General features: G+C 40.4%; 1 protein-coding gene across 1 annotated transcript; it reads right to left on the bottom strand.

The window, feature by feature from the left end:
- Positions 1–405: 405 nt before the first annotated feature.
- On the bottom strand, positions 406–21,612 carry col9a2 (procollagen, type IX, alpha 2). Its single transcript, XM_061060125.1, has 32 exons — positions 21,405–21,612; positions 20,154–20,228; positions 18,777–18,812; positions 18,609–18,671; positions 16,438–16,491; positions 15,548–15,583; positions 11,972–11,995; positions 11,784–11,837; positions 11,602–11,655; positions 9,942–9,992; positions 9,794–9,850; positions 9,639–9,692; positions 7,846–7,899; positions 7,666–7,719; positions 7,135–7,188; positions 6,977–7,030; positions 6,771–6,824; positions 6,619–6,672; positions 6,477–6,530; positions 5,480–5,524; positions 5,309–5,362; positions 5,153–5,206; positions 5,013–5,066; positions 4,834–4,905; positions 4,482–4,517; positions 4,278–4,322; positions 3,855–3,887; positions 3,568–3,714; positions 3,416–3,470; positions 3,084–3,272; positions 2,107–2,184; positions 406–1,720 (listed from the first exon to the last, which is right to left on the bottom strand). The coding sequence occupies exons 1-32, from the start codon at positions 21,474–21,476 to the stop codon at positions 1,515–1,517; spliced, it is 2,076 nt and encodes a 691-aa protein (XP_060916108.1). The 5' UTR covers positions 21,477–21,612; the 3' UTR covers positions 406–1,514.
- Positions 21,613–22,375: the final 763 nt, after the last annotated feature.

Here is a 22,375-nt window from a genome sequence, read left to right as displayed (position 1 = left end):
GCCCTTGTTTAGGTAGAGGTAGCTAGTAGGCTATGAAACTAATTAGCATGCTAATAAGCAACTTGCTAATTGTGAATATGATGAATAGTTGTGTCTCTTCATAGTTTTTTTTAATCTGCTTGTCTTGTTCTGTGTGGAATTTGAACTTATAATTATGTTTATTTTATTATTGTAAAGCCTTGTAAGGCATTGACGCTTTCTGGCATCTTTTGGCCTTTGTGATCAAAGACTATGACAGAAGCCGAACATGAGCATGTACCGCTTTGACAGCACGAGCAGGACTTTAATTACATGCATAATTGAGATTTGAAATATTTTGAAGACTCGGTGAAAAGAAAGAAAAAGGAGCTGAAAAAAGGTGAGTCAAACCCGAAAGATTGATATCACATGATACAGGAGAGAATACCATTGTATAAAAGATTCCTCTTTATTTGTCTGGGTTGACCTGAACAGCCAGAAAAAAAAACCCTCTTTACAGATGATTATATGAAGAACAATAAATAGCTTCTGTTGATGAGAAAAAAATCAGTCATAAAACTGCTGAACACCCTGTGAAAAGTTGACAGTGGCATAGGAAGCACATTCAGACTGATCCGTCTGGAAACAAAGTCGTTATATCTGTAGGAACTTTTTATTACTCACTGAATTCATTAACACAGGATTTTTTGTTGGCGCATATTGTAACCCATTCCTTTTTCTCTACATAATAATCAACACACATTTACAAAGATTTACAGCACTGCATTGTGGGAGATGGGAGTGCCCGTCGGGATATGCTGTTGCCAGGCAACAAGAAGAAGAGATAAAGCTAGTCGTTAGTTTCTAAAATGAGACTTGGGTAGAAAGCAGTGATGGCGGGGGGGAATGTACACATGAGGTAAATCAGGGACTTCACTGTAGCTTACACGTGAGAACACTTCATTTTAACATACAGTACAGTACTGAGTGTCACTTCCAATCATTTATTGTTTTGCTTTTGTACACTTTAAAGGCATCAGGTGTGTTTTTTTCCGAATAGACGCAAGGCATTTAAAACTCAAAACATGTCTCAAACAAGAAAATTGCATAATGTAAAAGCATTAAAGTGACCACTTTGTAAAAGAAAAGCACCTTTTTTTCCCCAACACTTTGTTCTCCTCTCAGCTCATACATGCTTAGTGATGAAAAATAAATCAGTACCTCTCTCACTGCTGGAACAGGGCAGGGATATTTGGATGGGACTGGCACTGACATCATCCAAAAACACTATAGAGAATTCAAAATCATGTGGGTGGCTGTGAGCTGCTGTTGTCATGGTGATGTAGGGGATTAAGATCAGAGTATTGTCCCGCCAGTCAAAACTTCAGGGTTCTGGAGGTGGACGGGGGGGTGTCACTTTACTTTTACTGTCCCCCGCCTTCTTGTTCTGGATGTTGTCCTACTGAGAAATGTGGTCTTTCTCCTTCTCTCTCTCTCTTTCTCTCTCTCGCTCGCTGTCCCAGGAGATTATGAGCTGGTGATGGAGTGACAGCTCCCTAAACATTGGGTCCTTTGATTGTGCCTGCCTCCTGTAGTCTCGGGGAGGTGTACGCTGATGCGGCCAGACACATCGCCGCCTCACAGTAGCCTGGGAGACCTGGTGAACCCGCCTTACCTGGGTAACCGGCCTCTCCAGCTGCTCCCTGAGGTCCTCTCTCGCCATGGCGACCATCCCGAGCTACACCATCAACACCAGGAGGACCTGAGGGAAGTGGACATTCAGTAGTGGTTTTTACTGTAAATAAATCTCTCTGGTTTGTACAGTATTTACACTGTGTATACGTGTGCATAGAGAGAGTGTGGTTGTGTTTTCCATGTTTAAATAAGTGTGTCCTGTTGCAATTCTATTTCATTCAAGAGCATCTGTTAAATGACTGGAGTTAATGATGCTTTTATAATTCCTTTGAGCAGCCTTTCCTGAGGTAAGAGCTGTAATGCCAAGTCCTTCAGTTTCTTACTGGACCCTCATTCTGATTAACCTTTGGTCAGTGTTTAACGCTGTTTAACATTCCATGTACAGTATCCGCATTAAGCTTGTGCTGTTCAATCCCATGCTTTTAAAGCCTTCCATAACAGCTCAGCTCCTACCTTGTATTCCTGGGGGTCCGGGTAGTCCAGGATGTGGTTTACCGGGATCTCCTCTGTCTCCCCTTGCTCCTCTCTTTCCTAGAAGAGAAAACAAAGAGAGGTTCAGATGAACCCTAAAAAGCTATATTTCTGAACCTTATTTACATAGCACCGTTCATCAAGAAAGTTACAGTTAAGTTCTTCATGACAGCAGCATTAAAAAGGGAGTTCCACCACCAACACGATTGATTGATAGTCCTCGTTAACCATTTAGGCAGGACTCAGCCATGTTCGTAGTACCTTAAGTTTTCGAAAGTGGTATGGGAGGCAAATCGAAGCTTGATCCAAAGGCAACTGGACTCAGTAGAAGATCTAGAAGACGTTTGGATCAAGCTTAGATTTTACCATGACCTGGATGACTGAAGCCTACACAGACATATTCAGGCCCCTGTCCTGCAGAATAATCTACTTGTTGGGGTCCAGGAGGCAGATACCCTCACTACTTTCCCCAATCAGTCTGGTTCTGTTCAACTTTTTCATATAAAAATAACAGGACCGTTTAGAGCTGGTCTACAAGTAAATCGAGATAACTTTAAAAACCATATAAGTAGAAGATTTTGTAAGGATACACTACAAATGTGTATTTATTCTATAATAAAACAGTATTATAAAGACTTAAACAGCACTAAATTTGATAAAAACCCATCCAGAGGAGTGTTTTTTTTTTTTAAAAGCGGCAGCCTCTGGTTTGAAAAAAATAAGCAACTAGTAAGTGCAACTCCAACTCTTAGTCTGTTACATTGATGGAACATTAAATGCAGATTTAACTTTTAATGCTGCAACTTCCATCTCTCGTCTCCAAAACACCTCCATGTGTGAGCACACTCAAATTACGTCCATGCTTTAAACAGTCTCTTATAAATTCATTTAAAGATGACAAAGATGAGGCGTGCCTCAATTTAAAGCATGCTTGATGCTTTACTCTGCTCTATTCCTACCTTTCAGTCCTGTGTTTCCAATCTGCCCTGGCCCTCCAAACATGCCAGGAATACCACGTGCACCAGGTAAACCATGTGGCCCCTGTGGTCCAGTTGCCCCTGGAGGTCCAGGAGGCCCGGGAGGTCCCATCACACCCGCTCCACCGAGCACAGCCCGCTTGGCGCTCACTGCTACTGCTGCCAGCCTCTCTGTAACGGAAGGAAGCAGAGGCATCATATTGATTGAATTACCTTTGATAACAGGAAACTGATTGCTCAGAAGATGAAAGTAGAGAGCCAATCTAATCTCCCATATGGACATCAAAGGTGAATATTCCAGTCTAGACGCTCACCCTGCAACATCTTCAACACCACTTCAATGATATGCTGGTCTGATGCATCACGTCCCTGGAGAGGAAAAGACCAACCATCAAAAAAAGACAGTAGACGACCAAGTGAGCCAATTTATATCAGTCTATATGCATGACAAATGTGATCAACTCACAGTTACTCCCTGAATGCCTGGCATGCCGGGTACTCCTCGCTCTCCATTGAGTCCCCTAGGACCAGGAAGTCCTGGTGGTCCCTGGTCTCCAGGTTTACCTGGGTCTCCAGTGGGTCCATTGTGACCGCTGTCACCCCTGATTCCTTGCTGTAAAGACAAACGCATTAAATAAGAGTGATTTTATGGAGAGTAAACGAGAGACTGATAGGATATGATGATGTGAAATAGCGAACGGATAGAATAAAAGGGAGGAAAGTGTTATGGATGTTTGCATAGGACACTCTCACCTGTCCTTTGGGCCCAGGCTCGCCAGACAAACCCTGTCACAGCAAAAAGACAGACGAGTCATCATTTTCACTTCATCACTCCATCTATCATTTCCGCCTCGCAGACACTCGTTGAGCAAAAATTAAAGAGTGAATTTCTGTAAATGAACGCCCAAAAATGCGGCTTCAAAGCGCCAACGTGCATCATCGCTTCACTGTCATGTAAATAGCTCATTTGCCATCTGGATTATTATGGGGATTTGTATGCAAATTCCGACGCAGACTCTTCCTACTTCTTAACTTCAGAACAGTTATGACATTTTATGCTTCATATCACTTCGCTTTGATGCCTCAGGAGCCAAATGTTTTAAACCAAAGCCTGCAAGTTCTGCTCTTGAAGAAAAAGTTTGAAACAGCTTGAGGTGGCGCAGTAATGATTTTTACCTTTTCACCTTTCTCTCCAGCCAATCCCTCAACGCCGGGGTCACCCTAAAAGCGACAGAGAGGAAGAAGATCAGAAGGGCCGAGAGAGAGAGAGAGATGACTGAAGGAAATAGTTGTTGGTAAAGAGCTGGAGAACCACACAAAAGCAATTTAAGATACAATTCAGACAACCGTGTTTTGAAAGGGCAACGTTGTTCTACTCACAATGTCTCCCTTTGACCCAACTTTTCCTTGGAAACCCTGGAAAGAAAGACAGGTTTAGTAAACGTGGTTAGATTTAGCATATAAAAAATAAATAAATCTAAATATACATTCCAGCTGGTGACACCACATATAACAAAGGAAGAAAGATGTTGTGTACTCTCGGACACTTGGATTATCATTTATATTGCTTATTTATACTGCTTGCCTCATTCAGTGACTTACTGTGTTTCATGGATTTTATTCATAGGTAAACACTGCCCCCTATAGATAAGTCTGGGAAACTCCAATGTTTGAATAAGGGCAATGATGCTCATGTTTTATAAAGTGTTTTTTTGTAAACACAATCACAGACCTTGTCTGCTTTTGTTCCACTAAGACCCTGGGCTCCTGGGACTCCAATTGGTCCTCTCTCTCCTTTGCTTCCCTGGTAAGATAAAAAAAAAAGAAATTAGGGAAAGTGTCCCTGCAGATCAGTTTATTTACCTTTATTTTATTAATTTTTTATAAGAAAAAATACAAAAAGCAACTTACAGGTTTGCCAACTACTCCCTGTGGTCCGACTTCTCCCCGCTGGCCTCGGTCACCCTGTTGAAATCAGTTGAGGTATAAGTACGTTTGGTTTCACAGTTGAATTTATTTGGTGCTTTTATGCAATGATTCTGTATTCGTACCTTTGGTCCAGGAACTCCTTCCATACCAGCCTCACCAGGAAGACCAGGCTCACCCTTAAAGAAACCATTTTAAGTACAATTATACATCCATCCTGAAAATGAACGATTTGTAATACCTGAGAAAAGTTGTATTTTGTGTATATCTTTATGTGTTACCAAAGGTCCAGATGCACCCTGCATGCCAACATGACCCCTCGGTCCAGGCTCGCCCTGACAAAGGAAAGGGAGATACATACAATTAAAAAGTGAAAGAAAGGACAAGAGCTAAAAAAGTATCTATGGGAAATGAAACATGATGTGATATATGAGTTGGAAAAAAATGCTTACTTTAGATCCAGGTCCACCTTTTGACCCTGGGCTGCCAGGCAATCCCTGCAGACAGACAGAAATGGCAAGGGTGAAATGAGTGTGAATCAAAAAAGCACCCGCATCAGAGTCCGAACATCCATGGTGAGATTTGATCTAAAGGCCTTTGTTTCTCTCTGTACCTTCCATACTCTTCAAATAAGGCAATAACTCTGAAGAAAACTCTTCAAAGACACATGTAAGTTATATTCTGAAAGTTTGCTTTGTGGTTTAATTCCTGCTTGAAACACAGAGTGATCCTGAATATATTCAGGTCAAAATGAATGTGAATATTTGTTTGGTGAGCTGATAGTGGAATGTTGAAATGCTGATGTCTAATACAATAAAAATATGAATAAGAAAAATATTTCTTATTGCCAGCTGGAAGCTATAGGTAAAGACCTTGCAACAGATTTCCTTGCAGTATGTATTTTGTGTGTGTGTGTTTGTGTAATGTATATTGCACTAGGTTGTATAAAGCAGGCTAAGTTATGGTGCTTGAGTTTGCAGCAGTGTCACCGCAATGACCACACAGCAAAGTGTGCATCTCATGCTCCATTACCCTTTAGTCAGAATGACACGCACACAAATATACCCCCCCCCCCCCCTCCCTACATACACACATACACTCACAAACACACACAAGTATACCAACTGGTTTGATTGTGATAAATCACCCTTGGTGGGAGGGAAAATGCTATTTCAAGGTGGTTTAAATTTTAAAACAGCGTGGGTCACAGGGTCGTTCTTAACCTGGATGAGAGCCCAGAAAACAAAACACATGAAGATTTACAGACGACTTCAGGCTGGTTTCCCTTGTCTGCGCTCTGGATTTTTTAAATTGGGGAGGAGAATAGAATGACCCCCTACGTGGTCTGAGTGGCAATACAACAGCCTTATTTGGATGTGGCTCTAGTTGCATTTAAGAACGATGCTCAAGGAAACACATTTCCCTCCACTACACTGAAGAATCACTCACAGCTGTTCCCTGAGGACCAGGAGGACCAGGCATCCCAGCTTGGCCAGGGCCGCCCTGCGGAGAAGAGAGCAGAAGAAGAATAAATGTCCATCTTTGACTGAGATGGAAGTTGTTCATCACTTTCATGGCTGGCAACCCCTACCTTGATTCCAGGAATACCAGGTGTGCCATCCTTTCCATCAATGCCCGGCAGACCCTGGGAAAGCAGGCAAATGAGTCAGCGGGCTTCATTTGGCACACTATCTGAAAACTGACACAACCGTGCAGGGCACAAACAGAAGTGCGTTCACTCACATTTTCTCCCTTTTTGCCAACCGCACCCTGTGGGCCCTGGATGCCTCGACTGCCCTGCAGAAGATAACCAAAACAGCATCAGTGTATTTGCAGTGCAGAAGAGGATATGTGCCCCCATGCAAGATCTAAGAAATGTGTCATCTTTTTTATCTCTCCTTTGCCACTGCTTTGACAATAAAAAAAAATACACTGGAACAGTCACCTACTTTGTCTCCCTTGTCTCCTGCCTCTCCAGGTGGTCCCTGAGGCCCTTCCTCACCCTGAAGAAAAAAAGAGAGCGGTTCAGAATATCCAGGGTGTTCTTTTGGTTCTTGTATGTGTAATGAAGTCTATTCGTGCATGTGAATGTGTTTGTGTCACCTACAGGGGGCCCAGGAATTCCTACAGGTCCCGTGATGCCCTTGTAGCCACGAGGGCCCTGCAGAAGAAGAAAAAAAAATGGCATCAATCACTTATCAGATCAGAGTGGATGCTAAGTCACGGTAGCTGACTATTCATTGTGATAAAGGGGTAATTAGCGCTTAACTCACTCCACTAATGGGAGCTACACAGAGCGCCAGCCACTCTTGTTTTGGCACTAAGCCGGGGCGCTAACTTGGCTAACACGGCTAATGTTAACAGTAAGACGGATGGCTACAGTGGATCATTAACTACAGATGGAAGCACCGCAGACCTAGACAACCCCAACTCATTAGAGGAGGGGAGAGATTTGTGTTAGCATCATTTCCATATGTCCCCATTGCTGGTAATGGATGGTGTTTGTATAGTGGGGGCAGGTCTGGTTGTGCCTTCTTGGTGCTCACCTATGAATAAGAACTACCTTGTATCGAATGAAAAATAGGACATAAAAGTTAAAGTCTGACTATGAACAAAGAAAAGAAAAGGTAATACTCACTGCTTCTGCTTTAGGACCCATCATCCCTGGATAACCCCTCAGACCCATTGGACCCTTATTAAAGGAAGGAGGCAAATACCAGGTTTAGACAGAGACAAGAAATAGAGCAAATGTTGCTACACAGTACAGTAAGCCCAAGTTTCCAGCTTTGTCATAAAAAAAGATTAATTATCAGCATACCGGGGGTCCTGGGATACCCTGTTCCCCAGAGATGCCCACTTCTCCCTTGAGACCCTGGTGGAGGAAACCAAATGGAACATTTTGATTAGTTATTCCCTTTATTTCTCATTAGTATAACTGCTGATTGCTACCAAAAATTGGAACATTCAAACTCTCTTACAAAGCTTTAAGAGGTATTTTAGTCTTTAGTAGTTTTGTCTACTTATAGGCTACACAGAGATTGACCCCGGTCAACCCAAGCTAGACAGAAAAGTCAGTTCTTGAACAAGTTTGTGATGGTTTCTGCTTATGTTTGTCTAAACTTGTCTGTCACTGTTGTTAAAAATGTAGCTTATGGTAGGCTACTCAGGCAGCTAAAGCTAGCTGGTTTGACAAAAAAAGAAAGAGAGAAACCAAAACTTGTTTTCAAAGGTTGTAAACTGGTATATTATTGGTATACTGCTATAGCTGGTAATATATAAAGCTCAAGCTAGAAAGCCAGCAAAACTGGCCAAACAAAAATCTTTCAAATACAATCGTAGAATCTACCAACTAGGCAAACAAACATTATCATGGTTGTGATGGATGATGCACCAGTTTGAACCGCTTATGATTGTCTTGTGTTATTAATGGAATGGTTTGACTTTTGGATGAACTGCACTAGCTTTTAGCTAAAGTGTTTTGATTAGCTTAGTTTGGCAGGGAAGACCTAAGAATAACGTCTAGGTCTAACAAAGTCAAATGTACACCAAGAGCAGGCAATCTTTTCTAGGATGTTACGTTATACAACTACATCTTGAAAGTAGACAGAGGCAGGCTAGCTATTTCCCCTTACTTCCAGTATTCATGCTAAGCTTTGCTAGCTGTCTACATGCACTGTCTGAATACTTGACAACCAGACAAGAGGGCAGTTGCATTATACTCGTCTATCTCTCAGTATGAAAAGTATTTCACACAGAGTTAAACTTTTATTCTATGAGCAGATCAAAAAGGGCCTGCTAACCTCACCAGCTTCATGTTACATCTATCCAGGAGAAGACTAATACAACAGATTCAAGTCAAAGCTCATTCATCTACAAGTTTATTCTGGTCTAGTTTTATTTCTCATCAGGCACAGGATACGCTATGTATCTGGGGCACTCATTTATTTGGTCTTATGTTGTCAGATAGTCAGTATTAATACATCAAGTATACAAAAAGTGTATTTATCATGCTTTTGGTGTTATCCGTGTTTTCGTTTCAGTTGAGTTTTTAGCAAACAGCTGGTGGCGATGTAAACACCTCATGCTGTGTGTCTTTGAGGAAAATAAGAGAGAGCAATCCCACAGTGCAATCTTGAGTCAAGGCTGGTCTCTGAAAGAGCCTGCTGATCTCCCCTCTCTGGGATGAATGATAACTTGTTGCTTTGAGTGTTTTGAGTGCCTGAGATACCTGTGTGGGAGGATCAGAGGCTAATGCCTGAAGCCTGGCTAGCCGCTGTCTCGGAGCCAACTGCGTGCTCATTAGCTCTGCTTAATGCAGTGAGGTGAGAGGACTACGTGAACCCTGACTCTCTCATTCTCCCCTTCATGTACCTGACTCTTCACTGCCGCATTCATCTGGCTGGCTGCATGCTGACTGCAGGGCCGAGGCCAGGCCTGACTAATCGCAGCCAGATTAGTGCCAGTCATGTGCCTCGAGGGGCTTCATTAGAGCTAATCCTTGCCTCTGCTGGTCTTGAATGGTGGGTTCAGTGTGTGAGACTGTACAACAAATGCGTGCGCACAGGTGTTTGAGTCTTTGTATTTGTTACTGGTGGGTATTTAGCAGCTCACCGTTTTTCCTATGGTGCCAGGCTCTCCAAGAACACCAGAACGTCCTTTGTGTCCCTAGAAGGCAAAAGTCAGTCGGTTGGGTGTCATAACAATTTTGCCACGTAACAAAACCAGTCGTGCTTATTCCTTTAGGGCCCTAACAGACAGAGTCTCACCTTGACTCCCTGCAGTCCCTGTGGGCCTTTAGGTCCTGCTGGACAATTAAGAGGACACTGTTGTGGAGAGGAGGAAATATGTGGGTTAGTAAAAGATACATTGTGTCAAAACAGTTCAGTTCAGAAAGAGCATGTGAGGAAGTCTTACCTGAAATTCAGCGCTGCCTTCTTCTCCACCAATGAACTTCCCTGGAGGACCCTAGATAGACAAATAGGTTAATAGAGAGAAATAAGGAAGGAAGTCACCTGGTCACAGTTGCTTTTACTCCCAAAAGCTGAGCCAGCATTCCCGCTCTCTTTATCTGTTTTCTTCCATCTTTCCTTCTCTCCATCTATAGATTGAGTTAGAGAGTAAAGTATCTCTTCTGGTTGTGATGTATTTCTGCTACAGTCGGATGAGACAGCTCACTGATCTAATGGGGGGGTTTATTTACCCTAGGACAGCACTAAAACTAAACAAATACACTCCCCTGGGCTGGGAACATCACTCTCAATGAGGACACATCCCTGTTCTTAGAACCACTCAGTGATCCACACAGGAGAGAACATACACCATTGGACTTGAAAGCGTACAGCCGGAAACTGTTTGTGCTTTTTTTACCACTTACTTTCAGCTGGGACCTACCAGGAAGGCCTGAGCTCCAGCTGTGCTAGGTGCTTTGTTGTTGTGCTTTCCTTGTTTTGCAGAACAGTCACATTTGTAGCAACATAAGTAAGTTTGATGTCGTCTTTGTTTTAGCTTTACACTGTGATCTCATTCAACACATGTTAGAATAAATTAGATTGTTGTTTAATTACAGTATTAATGCCTAGCTTCTGGTAGTGTATAACCTCTCACTCTGTTCACAGCTGTTTTCTCAAATGTCAATTCAAAGACTGCCTTAAGACATGAAGGATTTACTTTGAAATCTATTAATGCTCACTTGTTATTTTTGTCTCAGATATTTTCTGCATAAACATGCATTACATTATGTTTAAAGCGAATCAGAAACAGTGCTGCATTGTATGTCCTCCAGGAATAAGTTACAAGTTCATTTTTAAAAGCATCTACACAGCAGAAAAAACATAGGTACAAAAATAGACGACCATTTTGCTATTAGCTTATGTTGCTAACATCAGCTAATTGTATGAAAACTAAATTGTTTTGAGATTTTATGAACTCTCAAATAACAATGTAAAAATTGTTGCTGATCTCTAGCTACCCAGTATTTTTTGGACAACTGGCTCTTTATAATAAAACTGTATCTCGCTTTAAGGCATCTTAAGTTGGCTGGAAAAAATAATACGGTCTAAATCTTTAAAGATAGTAAGCTTAGATAAACAGAAGTTTGAAAAGTATGTTTGGCACCTTGCAAAGGTTAACACTGCCATGGTGGAAGTTTGAGTTGTTGATGTCACTATATCTTTCTTTAGTATTGAGTCACCACAGTTGATTAACATAACATACTTCATTTGGATCTTTGAACATTCCACACTGTGTCTGTAGTTCAAATAGTAAAGTTTTGCTCACTGCTGGGTTAACATGTACAAACTATTTTCATGCACTAAACATATTGGAAAATAATATTATTTATATATATATATATACTGTTGTTTTACCTGATTTAAATGTATTTTCAGTAGGAGAACTGATGTTCACTATGGCTCCTCATTCTGTGTATTATCATTCATTCCCACAACAACAATGATATACTATATAGTACTTCAACCTCTTTGTTTTTAGTTTTTTCATGGGAAATCTTCGTCTTTGTTACAAATGGGCAACGAAGCTGAAAGATAAAAATGACATTTCCTGGGTGGAGACTTACAGGCTTGCCAGGAGGTCCAGGAAGTCCTGGAGGTCCAGATGCTCCCAACACACCCTAAATGAAGAAGAGGTAATAAGTTATCTCTGAATAAGAAGATTAAAATATTAATGCTCTTGTACCTGTTTTAAAATGTGTAAGTATGTTGTGAAGAGGGTATCATAAATTAAAGCTGGGTGTCCTACCTTGGGCCCATTTGGTCCAATTTCGCCTGGAAGACCAATTGGCCCTGGAGCGCCCTATACATTGACAGAAAGAGAGGAAGAAAAATTAAGGACTATACATCCCACCAGACACAAAATGATTTCCACACCTTAAAGAAAACCATTAAGTGATAAAGGCATTAATTGTATAACACAAACAAGCTACTTACAGCCAGTCCTGGAAGTCCGGATCCCTGTGTGGACAGAAGGGACAAGGGGTTAAATTACTGTAAGACAAGTGGAACCAATCTGTCAAAGTATCAATTAACGAGAGCCAATTAATAACGGCAGCAGTAATTCAGTAATGCATGTGTACAGGGTCGGAGTAAACAGTGCTCAAGAAGCACAAAGACACATAATGCAATCAGTTTGTGTTTGCTATGTCTTTTGTTGGGAGTTAATTATAAACAGAGTATTGAAGTAAGTAAGCCTTGTTGGAGGGAGAGCAGCCCACGAGGCAGGATCTCCTGTCTGTGCAGAGCGAGGCAGCTGGGTGCACGAGCAGAGCTCCCAGACAGCACGCCTCCTAATGCTAAACAAAGGATTTAACTAATAGCGCTGCATCCAAGCATGACATTGGATGACTCTGAACTTAATGCTGGAATATATTGGAGGATATCTGTTGGATGGACGCTGAGCTCCACCAAGTGGATTTTGAAGGTATATGCTTTGCATTTCCTTGTGTGTCAGTCACTGCATTTAAAGATGCATGGGTACTTTACAATTAGGATAATTGTACAGATGTCCTAAAGGAAATTTCTCAAAGTGTGTACTGCAGCAATGAGGGTCATGTCAGCTGTTGGCAAGGCAGGCATTTATGTGCCAATAAAGCAATTCAAAGTGCTTTACAGGGTTAAAAACAAAACCTTTATGACATTAAGAACATTAAACAACATATGAGATTGGGCAAAAATAAGTAATCAAAATAATCAATATAATCAATAGATAAAATACATTTCAATATAATATCATAAAGAAATAGGGAAGTACAGTATGATATAAAACAAAAATCGAACGTCCTCGAGTTTGGCAATTCATAATCTATTACTATTATTAGAGTGGGAACTCTTGACTCTTGTTTAAATCTGTTTGTGTTATACTCTGTGTTTTGTGTATGTGTGTTCTTTGTTGGGACTTGGGACAGTAACGGTGCTGTGAAAAAGAATTTCCCCACGGGGACAATAAAGTCTAATGTCTAGTGCTCTGAGGTCTACAGACTACACAGTCTTACTTCTTAGTCGGATACAGATTTACCTATTGGTCTTATTGAAATGGATTCTGTAAAAATGACATCCAAAAATATCTGCCCACTGATTTAGAATTTGCTTTGTCTGTGACAGCCATTGACTGCTCCAGAAACCCCCTGCAGGGGTGCTGTGGTGGCGTAACCAAACACCAATCTTTACACCCTATTACTTAACCAATTGTAATTGAGATAGTCCAGACCAAACATATTGTAGGATGTATCCTTATTTGCTTATGCTTATGCTTTTTGCTTATCTTGCGCTTGTTTTAAGATTTTCTAGAGATTTTTTTTCGTGTGTGCTTAAATTAACATCTCTTGTGTGATCGCTTTTGTAAGAGTTAGATTGAAAATGTCTCAGCTTTTCTTGTAGCTTGATCCACACTTAAGGATTGTAGAAACTTAAAGCTGCTGCACAGTGCTTGGTTCTGATTCTGGGAACAATGAGTAATCCTGTCCCAAAAGACCTAGATGCCTCAACGAACCATCAGGTCTGAACGCTATATAGGCCAAACACCTCTCAGATTCACAGGAAGCCATTGTAGCGTCCTTAGGATGAATGACTATGTTCTACTTTTTTGGTGTCAATGTGATATCTGACAGCAGCATTCTGGATGAGCTACAGTTTTCTGATTAGAAAAAAACACTGTTCCAATAATCTAGCCTACTCAAAATAAAAGCATAAACATGTTTGTCTTTGTCATCTTCAGACAGAAATCCTTTGATTTTGGTATATTTCTAAGATGGTAATAGGCAGATTGTGTGACAACCTTAATGTGGCTGTTTAAATGTAGGTCTGAGTCCATAATTACACCAAGATTTCTGGCTTGATTTGTAGAGTTTAGTGTAATTACGTTAAAGTGAGCACTGACTTGTAACCCTTCTTCTTTAGAGCCAAGGACAAGTATTTCATTTTTTTCTGTGTTCAGCTGTAGGAACTTCTGGCACATCAACTAATGTATTCCTTCAATACACTTATGCAATGAGTGTAAGGGACTGTAGTCATGTGATGACACTGAAATATACAGTTTTGTGTCATCTGCATAAACATCATAAGGGATATCATGATATTCTAGAATCTGAGCCAGTGGCAGCATGTAGATGTCAAAAAAGAATGGGCCCAAGAATGGATCCTTGGAGAACGCTACATGCTGTTTTTTTACGCTCCAAATCATAATTACCAGAGGACAAAATAAGTCCTCATCATGTAAGTATGATTTTAACCAATTCAGTACAGTACCAGAAGTCTATTGTCTATTGTTCAAGTCAGTCGAGCAATATGTCGTGGTCAACTGAGTCAAAAGTGGCACTGAGATCAAGAAAAAATAAAACTTAGACTTTTGACACAGTCCAGACCAAAAAGTATTAAAAACACTGTTTTGACCCAATAAAGTTTGAAGTAGCTGATTAACAACCTTTTCACCAATCTTTATCAGAAAAGGTAAGTCTGATATTGTCCTATAGTTGTTTATCACTGAGGCATCCAGGTTGGACCTTGTTTAAATGGGTTTAGAGACAACAGTCTTTAAGGTGCCTGGAAAAAGGGCCTGACTAAAGAAAACCACTGCCAATCTGTAATACATCTGCTGCATAATCAAGGAGGTGGAAATCTTCAAATTTAACAGGAGTTTATTATGGAGGCACAGGTTTCATAACTGGTAGAGGTTTCATCTTACCCAAAATGGAATAAAAGACTGTTTGTCTCGTGAAAAAAGATGCAAAGTCGTTTCATGACTTATTAGGTAAGAGTTCATGAGGGACTGATGCTGAGGGGTTTGTCAGTCTGTCAGTTATGTTGAATAAGTGCAAGCATTATTCTTTTTCATATGTAGCAGACATATGCCACATCTGGGTAAAATAGACCCAAAAGAGGGCACAGCTGGTCAGGCATTCAGGCATGAAGAAAAGGGGACTCGGGAGGTTGCCATATGAAACCAGCTGGGTTGCAATATGTTTATTAGGAAACTGACAAGGCTTCAAACGATGCCTAATAGAGCCCGCCATAAGTCATTTTGAAGTATCATGTCAGCCTAATGAGGTACTTTGTTTTCTAAATAGTGATACCCCCCCCACCCCCATATGAACTGGCAGTAATTAATTACAGTCTTCTGTTTAAGTACAATTCAAAGCTACATGTATTTACATTTCTTGCTAGTTAATAATTCTGTCAGATGTAAGAGATCATTTATATCCCTTTTACACTTCTAGATGGTATAACAACATTACATAACATAATATCATGTCATATCATATAAAAATATAATGATATAAGGAACTTTTACAATGCAATGAAGGTTCAACATCTGGTTGCGAATCCTTTTTGCTTGAGACTCCCTAAAAACACATCTTTTGTTGGGGTCTCTTTTGACAGTTTTAGATATCAATGAGTTCAACCATGGTTTCAAATGTTCCCTCTAAAGTTCTCCTCCGATTACGTTTAGATGGCCGCACAATTATTCAACTTGTTATAAAAAGGTGAAAGATAACTTGTATTTTTACTTACAGGAGGTCCTGGTTCCCCACCTGGTCCAGGTTGGCCCTAAAGACAACAGGAAACCACACAAAAACAGCGTCAGGCTTTAGCCTAATCTTACACAATTAAATAATGGTGGCATCATCAGGGCATGAAATGAGATCACATTACCTCAAAGGTATATTCATGGTATAATCTGTAGAATATGTTAAAATGTTTACATTAAAATATCTTAATTTATTAAAAATTGACTGTTATGTTATATTTTTTTTGTTGAGTACTTACATTTCCTCAAATATTTCCAGCAGTTATCAAAGCCAGCTAAAACCTTAATTTGATATTTGCAACGGGACGACCGCCACAACAAGACACAACATTTTCCATGTTTATCATTGCCATGGAAACACCTGATGTTTTGTCAAAGACTGCTGCATAAGGAAGCAGGAATTGCTACTGAAAGCTGCCGTACTGTTGCTGTATGCGCTGCTGTGATAGAAACTAAATGTAAATTATATTGGATACATCTTCGGTAATCATATTCTCTTCCTCAGGTCTGTTTCACCCGTTCATCGTGACTACGGTCTAGTCAGCGTTTTTCAGGAGTTTTCTGCAAGTTTGAAAGCCCTAATACTGTTTGTTTAGAGGTGAAATAATAGAAGGACTTTAGAAAGATATCTTAATGGAGACAGCAAATAGTGTACATATTCATATGGGTTTTGTGTCATGCTCAACATCCTGATGAAATGATAATGGGAACATGAACCTGAGGACTTTTTGTTGTAAATCTGACTGTTGTGAAATATGAATATGAAAGCCCGGTAAGGAACGCCATTACAGGGGATATATGTTTTAAATGAAGGTTATTGACAGACTATGATTGTTAACATTGTTTCTAAAGGTCTTTTCAGGTAGTCACTCACCTTGGGGCCAGGGCTTCCAACGGGACCTCGATCCCCCTTTGCTCCGATCAAACCCTGGAGACAGACAGAGAGAGGCGCTTTTTAGGCTGATATGCTTTACATGTGTAAAGAGGTCAAAAAGTAAAGGTAATAGAATAAGTTATCGGCCTCCCACAGGCTACATTTGACTTGAATCCATCCTTTTACAGGCCTAATCACACATTTGATCGAAGTTGACACTGTTCTTGGAGGTAATTGGGAAACAAAACTGAGGTTGAGATTCCAGGGCGGATTACTGGATAAATCTCTGAGGAATGCATGTGAGTGTGTGTATGTGAGAGCTAGCAATGTAAGCATGTGACACTTCCTTATCCTCAAACAGGAACTGAAGGACCGGCTGTTATCATTCTAATTAAACACAAAGAGGCTTCACCAGATTTAACATCACGTAAACTGGGAGCTTAAGTATAGAAAAGCTGTCAAAATCTTTTCAAATGATCAGTCTTTCCCCAAAAACTCCCTTCCTTACGAAAGATTTACAAGGGTTAAATCAACAAGTGATAAGAGGTTTAACTTAAGTGCATTAAGCTAATCACATTTTTCCTGAAAAACACATTTATATGGCTGTGTTGACAATAAAGCAATAGCTACAGCACCAGGGTTCATTGCTACAGAGTTATGGGAACATTTCTGACATTGCAAAATTAAGACCCAAACCACTGAGAGACATTATGAATAATTGAATTTGAAAATTAATTAAATACAAACAAATACAGCAGCGTATTGTAACTTATTGACCTTGTTTGATTTAAAATCATCCATTTGGAAAGTTCCAATCAAACAGAATATGAAGAACAAGGAACGGAAGGTTTGACACTAATGGATTAATATGACTTTAAGCTAATCTTTGGCGTCATTTTTTTACTACTACTTACTTACATACTTTATTAATCCCAAGGGGAAATTCAGGTTTTTACACTCTGTTATTGAGAGACATGCTTCTCACACACATAGGCCCAAATGGACATGCTTTAATGGAGAGATGTCACAGTGAGGCTGCTACACAGCTACACAGGGAGCATGTGACGGAGCTGTTGGGTGTTTGGTGCCTTGCTCAAGGGCACCTCGGCAATACTCAAGAAGTGACCGGACACCTCTCCAGAAACCAGACCAATTTCCATTCTTTGGTCCACACTGGGAACAGTTTTGTTACATACACCACTTGCAATCAAACCAACTGTTGACTTTAAGATGTTATTATAAAAATATATATATATTATAAAGAATTGACTTATCGAGGCCATGTCTTTTGAAAAACTGAGTAGGCACCTTTAAATTTTAGGATTTTGGTAAACAGTGATAAGCAACAGTCCAAGTTCTAGATGTACAAAAGTTAAATCTTAAGAGCCAGAAATATTACATATTATTGTTGTTATCTATAACAACTGGGCACACTTAAGTGCAGATAAGGACTAAAACAAGGTTGAATGCTCAGAAAAGGCTAGTGCTGTAATGTGACCTATAGTTGGAATTGTTCAGTCAAATCTCCAAATTGGAGAGGAGGTTTGTTTCTCTTACAAGCCCTTTGCTGTCAGTAAGAATGAATAACACATGGGGTTCCAAACTCATGGCATACATTTGCATCTTCATGCTTGCATCCCATAATAAAACAACATAGAACTTGCTAATCAAGACTCACTCTACAGCACCACTGGTTGCTAAAAGTGCTACAGGTTGCCTTAGAGTAATTTCCTCATCATGCATTTAAAAGCTGGGCTGATTTTCTTTTCAGTGTCATATTTTCTTTCACGAAAACTCAAAGTCATTTCTTATTTACTTAATGTTGAAGTATTCTTATAAATGTTAGTTTTCCTTGATTATTTTACTTGTCCTGTAAACTGGCTAAAAACACAACTATAAACACATTTTTAATTTAAATTCAAATTGAAGAAATGATCCCTAAGACACATAAATGGCTGTTTTTTCCACAATGTGTTTCTTAAGAAAAGTACACACTGTCCATTGATCCCATATAGCTAGTCCTTGGGAATTGTTTCATAGTTTTTTTATCTTTTCTTTCTCCAATTTAACTTATAAAGCTGTTTTCATGTGACGCTATACCAACTGCTTCTCTGGGCAATCCGTTGTGGATGTCATTTTATTTGATTTCAGTCATCAGTCGGTTTACTTACATCAATGCCATTCTCTCCTGGTGCTCCATCAGGACCTGCCTCTCCTGGCTCTCCCTTTTGTCCCTACAATAAAGACAGAAACATTTTTATGGACAAAACCAATAGTACAAAGTTACAAATAAAAGTTTTGCATCTAAAATTCTAACAAACAATACAACACAAACTTACTGGTGAACCCGGGGGGCCAGGAGGTCCTTTATCTCCCTGCAGAGACGAAGATGGAAGACGTTAAACTTTTTTTCTTTTGCATTTGTTATTTTGACCTTTCATTGGAGTGTGACACTTGACAGCAAAGGCAACATCATCTTTAGAGACATTAATGGAACTCATACAATTTCTGTATAGATCAACCAATTACCTTGATTGTATATTAATTAGAGAGCTGCATGTTTCACATCACAATACAATAAAAAATGTTAAAAAAATATTTGCTTTTCCGATTTGTTTTATTTCTAGCGTTGGAACATTCATACCTGATGTATCAAACCATGTTTAACACAAATTGAAAATGTATATATTAAAAAACAAAAATAGTTGAACAAGTTGACAGGACTATGTGTTATCAATAAGATTAAAGATAGGAGTGTTAAATATACAATTTGGTTAATTAAACTTTCATTTACATGTATATTAAACTTAGAAATAATAATAACTAAAGATAATCATATATGACTTTTTTTTAAAGAAACAAAAAAAAGTACAACCTGCAGTTCTACAAAATACCAGTTTGGGTAGTAACACCATTAGACAATCAAAAAGTTAGTGTAAATTTTGAGTAAATATACCTCAGAAAAAGTGTATTTTAATATTGTTATGGTGACTCTGCATTAAAATATATTGCAACATTAATATTGTGTTCTACAAACAGGCACGGACACATGCATTCAATTAGCAACCACAACAACCTCTAAATCCCAGCTTTCCTCTGGCTGAGACCCAAAAGTCAAAAGTAACAGTGTAGAGATTGGAGGGAGGATCTACCTTCATATACGGACCAAACAACACACCTTTCCCCCATCCCTAATGGGTGGTGTTAATGCACACACCTCTTCACAGCTGCGTTCCGGTGACAATCTAATGCTGTGAACTTACTGTGACTCAGCAATTTTTCACTTAATAGCTTAAACGTATTTGCTGATCGTAACAGATCAAAATATTTAACACATTTTTGGGGTGATTTTTGATGTTGATTTTGAAACAGACAAAACATATACCCCATGTGCATGCTCATACAAACAGTTTGTTTCCTGCTCCACACACCCACAAGACTCCATTTCAATATAGGCCTACTTGTACAACCTGTGTGTAGTTAACCCTGAAAATATCTCAAATGTATCACATTACTGTGACACACGCAGGACTGAGGAGAGGGTCCCCTTCTCAAAGACCCCTCTCTCTGCAAGGAACAGAGGTCTTTTGTGCCTCTGTGTTTTCATTTGCAGTGCCCTCTGATGGCAAGACTGTGGTACTGCAGTGTTGGTATTTCTCCAGCACAATGATGCTCTTTGTGACAAATCTGCTGGGCAAACCTGTGTGGATACTCACATCAATGCCGTCTGATCCAGGGGTGCCAGAAGGGCCTGCTGGGCCGGGCTGGCCCTGGGGTCCAGGTGGACCCCTCTGAAACACAGAGAAAAGGGAAATAAATGAAACACTACAGTATACCATAAGCAATTATTATAACACTGGACATATATCAGAATTGTAATTTGAAGGGGAAAACGATGCTGATTTAGTAGCTGATGAAGCCAAAACAAAACCAAACAAGCTCAAGGTGATATTTGTAAAACTAATTTAATACTTTAACTTGTAATTAGTTCAAACTGGTTGTTAACAATATTGGGTTTAGTTCTGATGGGATGCTAGGTAAACCTAATTCCTATTGGTCAATACACATGTTACAACATTGAGTCTATTAGATATCAGCTTTTACAAAAGTGACACAGAAAATCAGGATAAACTGGATCAAAAAGAATAAAATCAGCAAAGGAGAGGGGTAAAAACAAAGGCTTGTGGAGGAATGTGAAAGGAGGGGTCATGAGACTGGCACTGTTTGCCCTCACCCCCCCCCCCCCCCTTCACTGGAACCCAATGCCTCCATATCCTTTATTCAATTTCACCTCAGTTGCTCAGACAGTCCATCAGGGGACAAAAACTGTTATTGATCCTACTTTGTAAAAAAAAAAACATCTAAATCAAAAATACAATCCTTTAGAGGGAAGACTGTACGCAGTCCAGTAGATAACATGTAGGTGTGTGTTTGAACAGCAGCTTTCACGCTCACTGGGCAAAGTTTGTGTGTGTGGTTGTCTGCGTGTCAAAGCCCCCTGATTTCCAGATTCCCCATATCTGTCAGGACTCCACACAGGGGAAAAAAATAATAATATTTTCTTCCATTCTAATAAAAATCTTCTCGTTCTAAAAAAAAAGTGTGCCCATGTAATGAGAACTCCTGCCTTCAACAGTAGCTCCTCAGTCAAATCTTCAAGAGTCCGTACACGATAAGGATGATAATCCACAGACGATGGTATATAGCATCATTTTCTTTCCACGGCAAAAAAACAACAACCTTAAAGTCATCTTTCTTTTACATGCATGCGATTAAGCCAGATGGTAGACACAGTTTTTGTCGTTCCACCTGCAGCATCAGGATGACTTCAAGTAGCATCAAAACCTAGTACACCACCTCAAGACAGCCAGTGGCCCTTTCCCAGGGGTCCTTATCCCCTCTCAACCCCAGAATAAAGCAGCTAATCCCGCACAGAGCAGGTCTCAGCCTCCCCCTTGTCCACTCACCACTTGGGCCAGAGCCAGGCACAGGGTCTGCAGTATCACCCAGGTCTTCAGCAAGGCAGAGAGAGCAGCCATGGTCCCTCTCCCCTGTCCGTCTCTCCTCGGTTCACCAAATCCTCTCTTCTGGCTCCTGTTTCCGCTCCCTTACTCCTCTCCAGGCCGGCACAGTGCGGAAAAACTGGTGGAGCAAAGCTGTCTGAGAGGCAGGAGCGGTGGGGGGTGTTTGGGGTGGTGGTGGTGGGGGGGGGGGGGGGGGGGGGGGGGGGGAGATGTGTGCACTGCCCCGAAAAATCCACTCAGGAGGAAGGAGGGAGCTGGAAGCTGAGAGGGGGAAGGAGGTGGAAGAGGACAGAGGTAGAGGTGTAATCCTCCCCCCACAGACGGCCTCTGAAAGCACAAGAAAAATACACACACACACACTAGATTTAGTTACAGACACAGTTTTCTGTAGTGATCTACTGACTCTAAATATGAAATCAACAGGCGGTTTCTGATTGGATACTCTGTGAATGAAATGCATATTTTGTTCAAGCTCGAGAGCCAATTGGACAATAAGCTCCACCCAAAACTGCAGGAGAGGACCAATGAATGAAACCTGAGTATAAAACTATCTAACACATATCAACACAGGCCTTTGAGTATGTCTCAGCTTTTGCTTCTATCTCGCTGCAAAAAGATTTCGTTTTCTTTTTATATCCTTAGGCTACCATTAGCACATCTGTGTAAATATCCCTAAACATTCCCCAGGTCAGCATTGAAGGTCACAGGTATAATAACCGGCTAACTCCTTATAGGATATCCGTTATTTAAATCAGGAAATAGGTGAAGGAGAAGGGTACAGTATTCACTGCATCAACAAAAACCATAACCGTTAACGTTAGAGCTCTTGTACAAATGAGACAAAGCAAAACCTTACTCAAACCCCCTCCCTACTGACTGTTTTGAAGGCCCATGCTTTCTGGGTCATTGACTGA

The sequence above is a fragment of the Labrus mixtus genome, chromosome 16 (genome assembly GCF_963584025.1).
Source record: "Labrus mixtus chromosome 16, fLabMix1.1, whole genome shotgun sequence".
Classification (NCBI taxonomy): domain Eukaryota; kingdom Metazoa; phylum Chordata; class Actinopteri; order Labriformes; family Labridae; genus Labrus; species Labrus mixtus.
The sequence above is the reverse complement of the archived record's forward strand: the minus strand, read 5'-3'. Positions and strand labels throughout refer to the sequence as shown.